Source organism: Thermobia domestica, chromosome 16, assembly GCF_964235325.1.
Source record: "Thermobia domestica chromosome 16, izTheDome1.hap1.1, whole genome shotgun sequence".
Taxonomy (NCBI): Eukaryota; Metazoa; Arthropoda; class Insecta; order Zygentoma; family Lepismatidae; genus Thermobia; species Thermobia domestica.
Genome location: NC_137469.1, coordinates 64939627 through 64954019, shown reverse-complemented (window position 1 = coordinate 64954019; position 14393 = coordinate 64939627). Strand labels below are relative to the sequence as shown.

Sequence of the window (14393 nt, the reverse complement as noted above, 5' to 3'; positions counted from 1 at the left end):
CACAGATCTCTGGCTTAGTGACCATCGAAAACTAAAGACCAAGGCCTAACCTGACCTAGTCGCATATTTTCATTTTGGAATTTCAACCGTAAGTGCACTTTATTCTGAGTTTCCGAAGATGTATCTAACACTATTCTGAAAGTAATATTTTATACATTCCTGTGGGATGCGTGGAAACAAGCCTAACTTCTATTATTATAGTGAAACTTTTGAATAACTGACACCGATGGGACATGATTATCTGTACGCAAATGAAAGGTTACGTAAATTCATTCAAAAATAAGGACTGATATCGAAATACTCAAGTGTTCGAATTACTGAAGAATTAGGAGGATATCCTTTTCTGTAAATTAAAAAAAAAAAAAAAAAAAAGTATCGCCGGGGAAATGTGTTAATATGGTCGTGCACTGGAAAACACTTGTATGATAAGTGTCTTGTCAAGTACAAGTCATACCTCAATACACTTCTCTAAATTCACTAATCCTTAGAGGCACACAATGGCTTTAATGCTTATTCACAACACGATCTGTGTGCGTCAACAGTAGTAATTTTAATATTGGCAAAGGTACGTAACCATAAATATCGAAAACTTTTACATAATAATATTAAATTACTACTCTTGAAATACGAAAATTCAATACGAAGATCGTGGTGTGAATAAGAATTTAAGCCGTTACGTGTCCCGGAGATTGAACGTCCGAGTGTCACATTTGAAATATTGGAAGAACTGGCTGAGGATCGTTACATTCAGTTTTACTTAGCATGTCAATTCTGTAGAACAGCGACGACGTACTCTGTAAAACCTATCAACCCGACAGTCCGAGTTCGATCTCCCGTGGAGTTGACCTTGTTCAATCCTACTCTCCTCCAAGTGCGTTCAGATTCATCAAACTGTAAAATGGTACCTCGGACAAAAGGTGGGAAGTGAGTGGGACTGATCATATTTCTGTACCGAGGTTATTAAAATGGGAAGCCTTCATTTCTCAGCGTCCATAGCCTAGATTCGCCCTTGAATTGAGGAAAAGAGATTAATTACTTTTACTAACCAGGTTTTCTTTAAAAAAAAGAAAAAAAAATATGTACGGGAAGGGGATGGCGTAATCAAAACGAGATGGCTGCACTATCTTAAGTATATTGGAAATTCGCGAATGGAAACTTTACTCTTAAAAATAAGAGTACATATCTAAGAAGCTCGAAGTAAGACGTATAGTTTACGTTCAAAAATGTTGAATACCTACCTTCCTTTGTAAAACTCACACATAGATTATATTATTATTATTTACATACGCAAGTAAGAAAGCGTTCAGTAAAGTCAAAGAAAATACATGTAATGTATTACAATAATAAAAGACAAACCTTTTTCTCCACAAGAATCAAAGAGGTAGTAGGTCAACTAGGTGCTTACTTGGCTATGATATTTCTTCCAATTGCCTTAATATAATAATAATAATAATAAATTAAAGTCACTATCAATATTTCAGTTTCTTCACCGAGAATCAGAGATATTAAAGGTGTGTGTTTAAATGTTCTTGAGATGAAGAATGCAGCACTATATAAAATCTTAGCCTCTAGGAGTGCACAACCCCATCTCCTCCCCTCTTGAAAGAAATATAGTTACCAATTCATTGGTTTAGTGCAGAAAATCATTACTTAAGTCCTTCGCTAAGAAAGAAGCTGGCGACCTATATGGGATAGATTCACAAGTGTTCCATTTCGCCCATTCTGTCCTTCATATGTTTCAGTGTCCATTGTCATAAACAGTTATCATAGCTATTAACATTAGTTTATGTAATTTTAAATTTATAACTTGTTTAAATCAACTTCGTAACATTGAACAGCAGAAACCTAAGAAAATTTACATCTTACTCAAAAATTAAATTAAAACACCAGAAGCCTAATTATATAATTTGCAAACAATCATTTCCTTTCCTTATCCTCTTGCGACGAATATATATTAGAGGCACAGATTTATCATCCTAGTTTACCTATGTCCTGTAATTGAGATAAATATTTCGGAGGGCACGGAGAGACTTTGATCCCCTGCAAACAACTTTCTGAAAAAGAACTAAAAAAAAAAAAAATCCCTCATGTTGTATTACAGAGAATTATACACGAAAATATTCAAAAACCTAGTTTCTATATTAACAATTTTCTGCGGGAAAACTCCCGGATCCCACTCGATTGAGGGATATTCTAAACCCCCGGATGATCTGCTCTGCACAGCAGACGACCCCTAAATCCGCCCATGCGCAAAACACATATCCATTAAGGCAAGAAGACACACACACACATAAGAAACTATACAATATGACACATCAAAATATAAACTAAATGAACTTCTTTGGAGATACCTCATTTTAAAAGCAAAAAGTAGGAACAAGTTTACAAAAATGTTGGTGTTGTTATCTTAGAAATTATTTCCACATAGAAATAACATCTTTCTACTTGCATAGCTATTCGTCAATTACTGTGTATAAAAATTGAAGATATTTAGCATCTACTCTCCAATGACGGTATGCCTGGATAACTGAAAACCCAAAGGTGGTATGGCATATCACCGCATACAGTCTCACTTCGACCACTGTAAGGTTACCACTGATTTGACTTGATAATATAGCATTTATCTCTGGTGCGAAGAATCCTTGTTTCGATCATAGACCTTGTAATCCTTTGTGGAAAACATTATATACCGGATTTCCTTCCCTCCACAAATTCTTTAATGATTACTTACATCCAGTGGCAACTCTTGAGGGGTGTCGCATCAGTAAAAAATAAATTTTTATTGCCACAAAACTTAGAGCAGACAAGTAATATACGCTTAAAAAGTCCTCCATTTGATTTTTCTTTCTGTTGAAGATTGGCCTTTAATTATTATTTAAACGTGTTTCTTGTATTTTTATTATACTCAATTGATTGAATTAGAAATTTAATTGCGCCTAACTTAAGAACCAGAAAGCAGCACATCAAAATATTTTTTACACCCTTATATAGTTGATCAGTGTATACCATCATACCAAATTTGATCCCGATTGAATGCGTTCGATGTGTTGCTTGGTTTCCAAAAATTTAACCACTACAACTCGGGAACGAAAGTCTGCACAACATATTTCATACACTTACGGGCATATTAGGGTCTACCACCATGCCAAATTCGATCCTGGTTAGATGAGTTCGGTTGAACTCATATGTTTTACAGTGTCCTTGACTTTTCCAGAAAAAATCAAATAAAAGACGAAAATTTAATTAAAGTACTAATACATGCATATAGCTGCTATATGCAAGAATTAGTAGTGAGTTATGTTTTCTTTCCTTAGTTGGGGGATAAAATTTTAATTTTTACCGATGCAATACCTCTGGAGATACCACTGTTTATATCTATCACCCGTCTATTTCACCATACAGTGCGTAATCGAGACACGTCAAACTAAAAATTTTAATGTAAAGAAAATGGCTTCCTCTCCGATATGTGAGATTGTTACCTCATCACAATAGTACCTGAATAATTTCAGCATAGCCCTGATGATTTGGTTTAACTTTACATACGCTATATCTTAACCCTTTAGGAGCAGGTTAGGTACACTCTAGGAGCTTATGTGTTTATATGCCACGCATATCTCGAAAGGGTTACATTCAATTTTTACTTCGGAAATTTTGGAGTGCTACTATTTGGAACTGGATATTCAGCTGAAGTTAATAGTAGCATCCATTCAGATTACAATACAATAGCTCTTAATTTGACAGAACAGGAAACAATCGCTTGGGTACCTGGTTTGATTTCCGACCATGTGAGTTCGTGATGAACAACAACGTGTTAGTGGGTTTTCTCGAGATCCCTTGTTTCCTCCCACATAACCATCCCATTATTTTCAGTATTCACTCACTTTCATTGATCATCCATTTTCTTTCTTCTAAAGGACATAACCATGCGATGTAAAACTATAAATTTTAATTCACACTTTTTAGATTGTGTCCAAATTAGAGTGTTTTGGTTTTCTTTGATTTTCAGATAATGTAATCCAGCTCTCGGAGGCGAAAGTGTGGTGAGTAACGGCCTATACGTGATGATTTACCTTGCATGGTCTCGATAACAAGGGAAAAAAAGCTTACGTTCCACAGTCGTCCTCTGTAGGTTTTTGGTTTGATTTTAGTTTAGCGTTCCTTTGAGCAGTGAGGCTATACGAGACGTGGACCTACAGCTTAACGTGGGATCCGAACTATATGAGCTCCTGCCGAGAATCGAACCCGTGTTTCCTACGCCAAAGGCGCGTATGCTAACCGCTTAGCCAAGAGGGAGCTTCTCATACCCTGTAAGCTAACGGAGAGGGATGATTAATAAAAGTGAGTAATTATGAAAGGAACTGGTGGAATAAGAATGTGGAGGGAAACGGGAGAACATCAAGAAAATCCACAGACACCGTATCGTCCATCATAAATTCATACGACCTGGGATCAAACCGGGGACTCCTCACATTAGGGTAAGCATTCTACCGCAGAGCCACAATACCCCCAATTTTGCCTTAAAGTGTGCAAAATATTGATTTCATGTAAACAAAACTTAAATGAATAAACCAGTGAATTGAAACGATAATAATACGCAAAATTATTTCATATATACGCCAATATCTGTATCTCGTATCAGGACATGAGTATTAGTGGCGGCTCGTGCTTGAATGCTGCAGCAATTTGTGTATTTTAGTAAGAACTTTAAAAAAAAAACAAATAATAAGTCATACAATTATTTCTGCAGTTTAATTGAATATATACTAAAGCGCAATGTGAATGCTGTAGCACGTAAGCATGAACCTCTATTGATTAACATAATACAACAGGAATAATAACACGCATTATCCCCAACTATGTGCATTCAATTATCAAAGTGCGTGCGTAGATATAACTACAACTAAAAATATAATTTTACATGTGACAGGGTTACATAAGCACTTAGATAGACATGCTCAAAATAGAAAATCTTGCTTTCTACAGAGGGTGTCTGATTATTTTTACTACGGGATGTTAATGCAAATGTTCGCTTGTTTCTTATTTTAAGTTTTTCCTTTGAAAAGAAAATTTCCCATGTACTGTGTTTTGCTATATAATAGCTTATGAAACGTTAATTCAAAGATTCTCTTATTTTTCACTTTTATTTTCTTTGGATTGTAGTATTATATCACATTTAGCTTTATGCTTTTTCCAGTGCTTCACTTGACATTCTCTTCCACAATACCACTCATCTTTGCAACGGGAACACTTCTTACTTGCAGGCGACCTACAGTACACGCAAACTTTGCTGTTACTTGACAGAGCTTCCAAAACATCAAAATTATATGTGTCAGCCAACCGTTTTGCTTGATCAATGATATGGCTTTCACTGCATCGAAAGAGATATTGAGCTTGTTTCTGTGCAATCTCCTCCCACTTATTCGATCCACTTTTCAAAATACTGTTTCGTATTTCTGGTATAACTTCAAGCAAAGGGGGGCGCCGAGGAGGGGGTACATTAGTGATGCTCAATTTACTTATGTACGCTTTCAGATCCAGCATTGGAGGTATCTGATCAACAAGAACATCATGCAAATAACCTGTCAGCTTCATTAACTGTTCCTTTCTATAATCGTTTATTTCGTAATGCCTCAAACACGCATCACCCAGCAATAATTGTCTAATAGCTATCCAAACCTGTCCCTCAGTTTTTGTCACCTTAAGTTGATAGCCTTCCAGCTTTTCCCATGTACCATTTTCATAAATTAATATTTTACCGGAATCAATTATCTTCCAAGGGTGACATACAATAAGTTCAGTTAAAATTGTAAGAATATCATGGGTTTCGTACAATCTATGCGCGGCACTCATAGGAAGGTTTTCTAAATATTCTGCTATATAACGGATTATTGAAATACAGCGAATGCCAATGTCATACTTTAACTTACGTTCTTGTAACAGTAACTCTTTTCTACCCGAACTCTCCGTACACACCTCGTTTATTTCGGAAGTGTCACAAACTACTAGTTCCGTGAGGTACGACACACAATAGTCTATCAAATCGATAATATAATCTTGCAAACTTTCACATGTATCTTCATGATAAAGAATAATTTCCAACAAAGCTACAGCTGTTGCTTCGTGATACAAAACCATGTAAGGTAAAAAAGTAGCTGTCGGTTCGTCTTCTATTTCCAGAATTAATGGGAACACTTTTTCTTTCCAAACGGACACACAAATTGCTTCGTGAACAAGTACTGGAACCTTTCCACAAGAAACGAACATCTCTTTAACAACTTCAGATTCAACTCGTCCAGCTTCAAGTGTTGCTTGTTGATTTAATTTCTGAAGCTTTTCATGTGTTTGGAACCACTTTGGACTTCCTAAATCGAAAATATTACTTGCCTCAATATTTTGAACACAAAGTTCTATTTCACCGGCTAGCAACACTTCTGGAAATTTTGTATCCATTGTTTTCTCTACACAATCTTCCTATCAAAAACAACTCATGAAGTTGGACAAATGAGTATCAAGGACTTGTATTTATATGTAACCTAGCAACGGTATCCATGCAACGCAAGCATTATCATCCACAGGGTTGCCAACGTAGAGTTAGCATTTAATACTAAGCATGGAGATTTAAAAACAAACTTTTATAATGATTTGTGAATGACTTTCCTAATAATAAACGACAAAGTCAAGCGTCATTCCTAATAATAACAGCCAGGCTCATTGACGTCGCTATCTGTGATATCGGGTGTTAAACTGTAGAGACAATTTGCTGATTTATAATGGAACACAGTCCTCCATATGCCATAGTCGTTTTGACGTATGATTAACGTCATACTAAAGGCCTGACTACTGGAAGAAACATATTAGTCGAACTGTTTAGTATGGCACTAATCACGTGTCAAAACGACTCTGCATAAGGCCTTATTATTTTCATTTAATTAATTCAAAATAGGACAAGGTCTGTAATATTTAGATTTGAGCATTAATATTCGTGTAACAGCATGTTTAATCTAATAACCTAAATGCAACTATTTGTACAGATATGGTTTAATTAGAAAAGCTAGAATCAAGCCTTTTTACGAGAAGGGTACTATATACAGGGTGTTAAAAATGTGTCACAACATTTTGGGAACAAATTCCTCACATCAAAATAAGAAATAAATTGGATATGGATATGTGCTCAAAAGTGGATATTTTCGGAGTTATAGGATGCCGAAAACGTGAAACAAGTAAACTTTAAAAGTTCATAGCTCCACAACTATGGGACCTATCGTAGTCAGGTCAAGACATCACCGAGGAACTGCTATGTGAACTACCCAAATATCCATGTAGAGAGCGAGATCAAGAACTTTGGTATAACAGCAATGCATGCGGTAATTGGGTTCACGCGGAATGCAGTGGAAGTGATTCCGGTTTGAATTACATTTTTGACTTTTGCAGTCAGAAAGAAACTTCTGAAATAGCATAAATGTTAACGGTGTCTATTTCTAAATCGTTTCTCTGTGAATTGCAATCTTAAAACAATTGAAATTACAAAAAAATGTAAAAGATAACGAACTCTTTAGTCCAGGATGTCATTAAAGTGTATTAATCACAAGATGATACTTTATTTCGCGTTGTATGTTGTTCATTTTTTAAATTGTGTATAGTATTACTAAATGGTGATCGGAATTCCCCGAAATCGGGGAAAATCCGATCAAACGCAACCTCCAAAAACAAACGAAATTGTACCTTTCTCTTTTCTATGAGCTGCAATATGAAAGCAGTAATTTGTAGCAAAGGATTTGATAAATACATTTTTACATTAATTACTACCCTGCAACTAGTATTTTTTTTCTCCTCACACTTTTTCCCTTGAGTGATCGGCTTTCCCCCACTTTACTCTATAGTAATGTCATCGAAGCAAAGTAAATGAAAAATTGTTGCAATACGCAAATAAGTGTTGGATTTAGCTCGAGGCCGAGGGCCTAGGTTCCTCCAGATTTTTAAGTGACCAAAATAACTTAAGCTTTATACATATTTTGCAAGTTTATAGTAAACATGATATACTTATTATAGTCTGGGTTCTGTCTGGCCCCCTAGTTTTCACCTTCTAGATCCACCACTGACACAAATATTCCACTTTAAGCAACATATCAAATTCAATCATTTTATTCATATATCCGGAAGATTTGGAACTATAAAATTACTGTAAACAGTATTATGATCTTTACGTAGGTTAAAAACCATTTACATAATTGGATGTGATACTTATCTAAACACAAGAGCCGCGGTGGCTCAGTGGTTGAGCGTTCACCTCTAGTGCTTGGTTCGATTCCAGCTTGCGCCAAGTGAGCTTTGTGGTGGACAAACACCGTGTGCGTGGGTTTTCTCGGGATCCTCCCGTTTCCTCCCACATTTTTCATTCCACAATTTCATTCATTTCTCATCATCGCCGTCTCCTTTAGCCCAGCCGGCATAATCATGGGACGTAAAACTTAAAGATTTCATTTTTTTTTATCTAACCACTTTTTCGAATTAAAGTCCTTCGAAAGAAGCCAAATTTTCAATTCCTTGTAACTTTGTTATTTGTTCGAAATACATCAAATGATGACCACAGTACTCTATTCTAAGCTACTTTCGATATGTGGTGCCCTGTCCGTGCCACTTGCGTATTTACTGTTGTAGAACCCTCCTAAATTTGATAGTTTTTCTATGTTTGCAGTATTCTGGCGTCATTAATTTGCAATACTGCTTAATAAGCGGGAAGTTGTAAGTTTTCATTTTATACATAAATTTGAAATATGTAATGACCTGACATAGTGACACTTGCAAAACGTGAGGCTGGCAACACTATTATTCTGGTGGTATTGAAGAGTATGCCGAACAATGTACTCCTGTTGATATTTGCATGGTTCGAAATTTCAATATTTTGTGTGGATTAGTTTAAAAATTACAAGAAAGTATGAAGATAAATGGCCCATCCTATATATACCATGTGCTAAAATAATGGTGATAGCAAAGATTGCCAGCTTGCAGAAGATCTCAAGAGAAACAAAGAAGAGCCGTTCTGATGTATGATTAGGGCCATACTAAAGAGTTCGACTAACATATGTTTCCTGCAGTAGTCAGGCCTTTAGTATGACATATACATCAAAACGACTCTGCATAGGATACAAAATGTCTAGTAAACATAGGGTGCAAAATGTACGATTCCCGAGTTATTAGTAGCCGAAAACGACGGAAAGTAAACTTTAAATCTCCATATTCCGAGAACCATGGGACCCATTGTAATCAGGTCTAGGATTTACACAGGAACAAATGTACGCTCTATCTAAATAGGAGAAGTGGGGGCATAATGGACACCTTATGATTGAAATTGAAATAGCAGCGTTGCTATGAATGGAAACTCGATGATTTTGCAGTACAATATTCTTTATTCTTTCTCCTATAAATATAAAGAGGTATAAGGCGTGAAAGTTTTACCAAACAAATTGTATGTGCAAATAAATTGACCTATTGTGAATGACCGTTTTACCCCAACCCCTGGGTAAAATGGCCCCATCATATATATATTAACCAAAGCATTGAAGCATATACATATTAACCAAAATTATGTTCTGTTTCAATAAGGAAATGCTAGTTTCTTTATTCATTGAAAATGTTAATGAAACAATTAGTTGTACAACTATAAAAAATGATCGGAAAACTATAAAAACAAAAATAATACAAAAATAAAACTAAATGAAAAGGAAAATACAAAGTAGAATAAAGGGGCAATCAAAACATCAAGACTAGATCTCTAACATACCAACAGATGACAGAACAATGACACACGCTCGGTCACAGGCAGCACTGACCTTCATACGTCAGTGTGTTAAGAGATAGCCTACTGCATGTATCGATAGGTGTACACTCCGTGCTATTGTGACTTCATACGTCACCCTTTTTGCAATTCCAACATGAACAACAAGCTTGAGTGGCATTCACGTTTCCAGGTTGGAAGAACATCAGTGGAAGACGAGGCAAGATCAGGAAGACATTAAACGAGCTCAACACAGGAAAATGTCGAAGCCGTGTGTTCTCCGACAAGTCTCGTTCACAAGTTACCGAATGCCACGATGGCTTGTCTTTCATGTAGGAATCTTAAGAAGGATGACGCCCGTAGCCATGCTAGCACGAACTGCCCAACTATCGATACAAACAGTAGGCTGTCTCTTAACACACTGACCTATGTCTCGTGACGCACGGCGTGTTACAGAACTAGTCTCAAAACTGACAAGGGAACCTTCCGAAAATGATAGTTGCAGTGAAAGATGTGGCCTATGCCAATTGAAAGAACTGTAACAGAGATGAGCATTCCCAAAAAATTAGCTGCCCATAGCAATAGGTTCAGGAAATATAAGGGGTGGAATTTCGGGAAACAGCAAGATTGGACAAGGGAGAAAAGTGCAAATTCTGCAAAAAAGGGGGGCACGGCAAAATACAATCGTGACAAGTGATGTATAGAAAGAGACTTGTCACAATAGGGAACAAATGAAGGCCACCAGTGGGGTTAACAGTGTTGCCAACTGCAATGAAAAGTACATATTTTGCAAAGAGCACTATATGAAGTGAGTGCAATATTCAGTGTCAACCTGTCATGTAGAACATAAGATATGGCGTGTATAATCAGTAGTACAATCTAACAAAAGAAAATAGAAAAAACAGAAGTACGAAAAATACGGAAAAGACGAAGTTGGCCATAATGCGCCACATTTGATCACGAGCTGTGCGCTGAAGAAAACAAGAAGCACCGAATATGCAGGAAACCGACGTACCTAGAGTCGAAAAGAAAAACGAGTTCCGAAGTTGGCAGCACTGGCCATGAACATCCAGACAAGTCTAATATAGTTAGGCCACTCGCTTCACAAAGAGAAAATCGCGGCAACAGGCATCACTCGGAATGCATCAATACTAGAGTGATTGAGGCAATGTCAAGTCGGGGAACATGAAATGGTTGGGTTGAGCCAGCAACCGATAATAGAAGTAGTGAAAATTATGTCATGGTTGGGTCGTATGTGGGAATATACAAGGTGTCCCACCAAACTTTGAGACCTGAAAGATTTACGAAACGAACAAAAATGTGACGGATCCAGTTGTGCAGGAATGTATCAATGTCAGGGGGTGATAAAAGTCTGTGAGAAGCAAGTGTCCCAGGAGCCAACTTCAAATTTTCAAATGGCAACAGGGATCTCTCTCGATAGATCATGGAATGTGAAACAACATCTATAGGAAACATTCGCTATATGAAGCATGTTTTTGAAAATGGCCGCCACAAATATATGTTGTGTCTTAACATGGCATCGAGCATTGTGATCTCAAATTGCTGCGAAGCGAAAAGAGATGTTGCAAATCCAATTGCACAGGAATGTACTCATGTCGAGGGCCAAGAAAACTTTGTGAGAAGCAAGTCCCCCAGGGCCCCCATCATAAGGCTCGAGAGGTCAACCGCAACATTTCAAATGGGAACAGGGGGGCGGATGATATTTCTCTGGATAGATACAACACCGCCTATAAGAAACATTTGCTATATGAAGCATAGGTTTCAAAATGGTCGCCAAAAATGGACGTTGTTCTTGTCACCGAGCAGATATTTTTGGCGGCCATTTTGAAATCCCATATAGTAAATATTTCTGATATGCGTTGTTGCATATTCCAAGATTTATCGAAAGAAATATAACTCGACCGATGGTGCTATTTGAAATTTTGAAGTTGGCCCCTGGGACCCTATAATGGGGGACTTGGGGGCACTTGCGTCTCACAGAAGTTTGTCGCCCGCTGACGTGGGTACATTCCTGCACAACTGGATGTGTCACTTTTTTTTCGCTTTGAAACTATTTCAGTCGCAGAATTAGGTGGGATGCTCTGGATATATCATATAGGCGGTGATAGTACTGCAGACAGCAACATACAGCAGATCAAGCCTTTGATTATGTTTGCTTTCTACAGGTGTGGATATGTGATAGAAAGACTACCAAAGGTTCCGACACCTCTAGAGTATTGTTTCGAGACATTCGTAGGAGATCATTGATGAGGGATTGGCAATATTGCGCTGTGCTCACTGCAAATGTATCTTCTGTTTGGACCATTGTCTCATCGAACAATTGCACATACAATGTGGACGAGCATGTACAAATGATGCGAAGGCTAATGCCTGTTGCCAGAATTTTCTTTTTGTGAAGCGAGTGGCCTAACTATATTAGAATTGTCTGGATTTTCATGGCCAGTGTTGCCAACTTTGGAACTCGTTTTTCTTTTCGACTCTAGGTACGTCGGTTTTCTGCATAGTTGGTGCTTTCTTGTTTTGTTCATTCTAATATGCACAGCTCGTGATCAAATGTGGCGCATTATGGCCAACTTCGTCTTTTTCGTATTTTTCGTACCTCTGTTTTTTCTATTCTCTTTTGTTAGATTGTACCACTGATTATACACGCCATATCTTATGTTCTACATGTCAGATTGACACTGAATATTGCACTCACTTCATATAGTGCTCTTTGCAAAACATGTACTTTTCATTGCAGTTGGCAACACTGTTAACCCCACTGGTGGCCTTCATTTGTTCCCTATTGTGGCAAGTCTCTTTCTATACATCACTTGTCACCATTGTATTTTGCCGTGTCCCCCCTTTTTTTGCGGAATTTGCACTTTCCCCCCCCTTGTCCAACATTGCTGTTTCCCGAACTTCCACCCCTTATATTTCTTGAACCTGTTGCCATGGGCAGCTAATTTTTTGGGAATGTACATCTCATTTACAGCTCTTTCAATTGGCATAGGTCACATCTTTCACCGCAACTATCATTTTTGGAAGGTTCCCTTGTGAGTGAAATTTTAGATTTACAATTAAATGATCTACAAAAATGTATTCAGCAATCCTTCCGGATAATACAGTCTAATCACCATTGAAGCACTATGTCACGTACAAGTCACCTGCTCCGGCAAACTCGTCGTGTGTTCATACTAAACAACGATCACAATGAATCAACCTCTCGTCACAATTTGATCGCGCGAATGTGTTACAATACAATATACACATCACGTCATTGCCATCTTCGTCACTACTCGATTCCATTTTTCGCCACAGCTACGTACATTTTACTCGTTTGCGTTGTGGGTTACCCGATTTCATATCGCCCATCGCATTGTTCTTTTCTGTATTTTTAAGATGACGTAAACTCGTACTACTCACGGGGTAATATAATATCTTGCTCAATTCGTCACGGGGCATCTTGGTCCTCTGTACAATTCTAATGGACCTTTTGCCCCTTTCCCAGATATAACTTTCAAAAACCCTTTATCTGGAATCCGCCATCTTTCACAAGGAAATAATGCATGATTGTTTGATGGCCAAAACTTTCTCACTATCTATGTCTGTAACAGGTTTTATTCAAGTGATTACTTTTTCAGTAACAGATTGAATATTCACTACATACCTTATATCGATGTGCCATGAAAATGGTTTTCTCCGCATATTTCATACGCTATTGGTAGCGACGTCTCCCTTTCTCAAAATTTCGCGCCACACTAACTATGGCTTGTGCAGTAATACCAGTTCTTTGTTACCAGAGGAGCACCATCATATACCGGGCTGACCATCATTATGCTCCTACGTGATCTATCCATGTTTCAACATCACATTTTATGACTTTTGTTGTGTAGAGACCACTTCTTTGTGTTTGGCTTACACATTATATACACTAATTTTTAAAATACTTGTCTTCATTAAACTGATCGAAAATAGGTTATTCTACAAATCAAAATCAATAAGTTGGACGCTGATCTTGTTTAGCACTACAAGGTCCTAATTCTTCAAACTGTTATTATTGTAATACTAGTGTAAAATTTTTAAAATCAAATAGACGACCAGCATGAATATTTAGAAATTACTGTTAGGCCCTACTATTATTCTAAAAAATTCTTCTATCTGATATTTTACGACTTGTATATATATAGACCCATGGCCCCGATCCGCGCACGGCTGACGCGGACTTTTTTTTTTTTAATGTATAGAATGGTATCAACTAGCTTCACATTTCTCTTGTTTATAACTCAAGGGAATGAAGGGGCTTCTTTCATAACGGTTTGCCTCAACGCAAGCTATAATGCACCAAGCAACCCGAAATTCCCTTTCTGTTGAAGAAAAGAATATTGTATAAAAATACAGTCCAATAATCATTGTACAAAATACTATCTGTAGTTCAAAATATTCACTGTTTTGCCATAATACCACTAAATATAGTGTTAACTTAGTAGGTTTGGCAAGTCTGTAAAATAATACATAACTACCAGATTTAACTTTTAATTAAATAAAGGTATTATTTAAAATTTAATAACAGATTATATTAATGGAAATTCTATTATAATAGATAAATATATTTTAC

The 14393-nt window shown here is 37.0% G+C and overlaps 1 protein-coding gene across 1 annotated transcript; it reads right to left on the bottom strand.

The window, feature by feature from the left end:
* Nucleotides 1-749: 749 nt before the first annotated feature.
* Nucleotides 750-6559, bottom strand: LOC145673115 (zinc finger MYND domain-containing protein 10-like). Its single transcript, XM_081742497.1, has one exon. It carries the CDS (start codon nucleotides 6448-6450, stop codon nucleotides 5128-5130), a length of 1323 nt encoding a protein of 440 aa, XP_081598623.1. The 5' UTR covers nucleotides 6451-6559; the 3' UTR covers nucleotides 750-5127.
* Nucleotides 6560-14393: the final 7834 nt, after the last annotated feature.

Excerpts from the sequence above, each read along its gene's own strand:
- LOC145673115 (XM_081742497.1), bottom strand. The coding sequence starts at position 6,450 with ATGGATACAAAATTTCCAGAAGTGTTGCTAGCCGGTGAAATAGAACTT.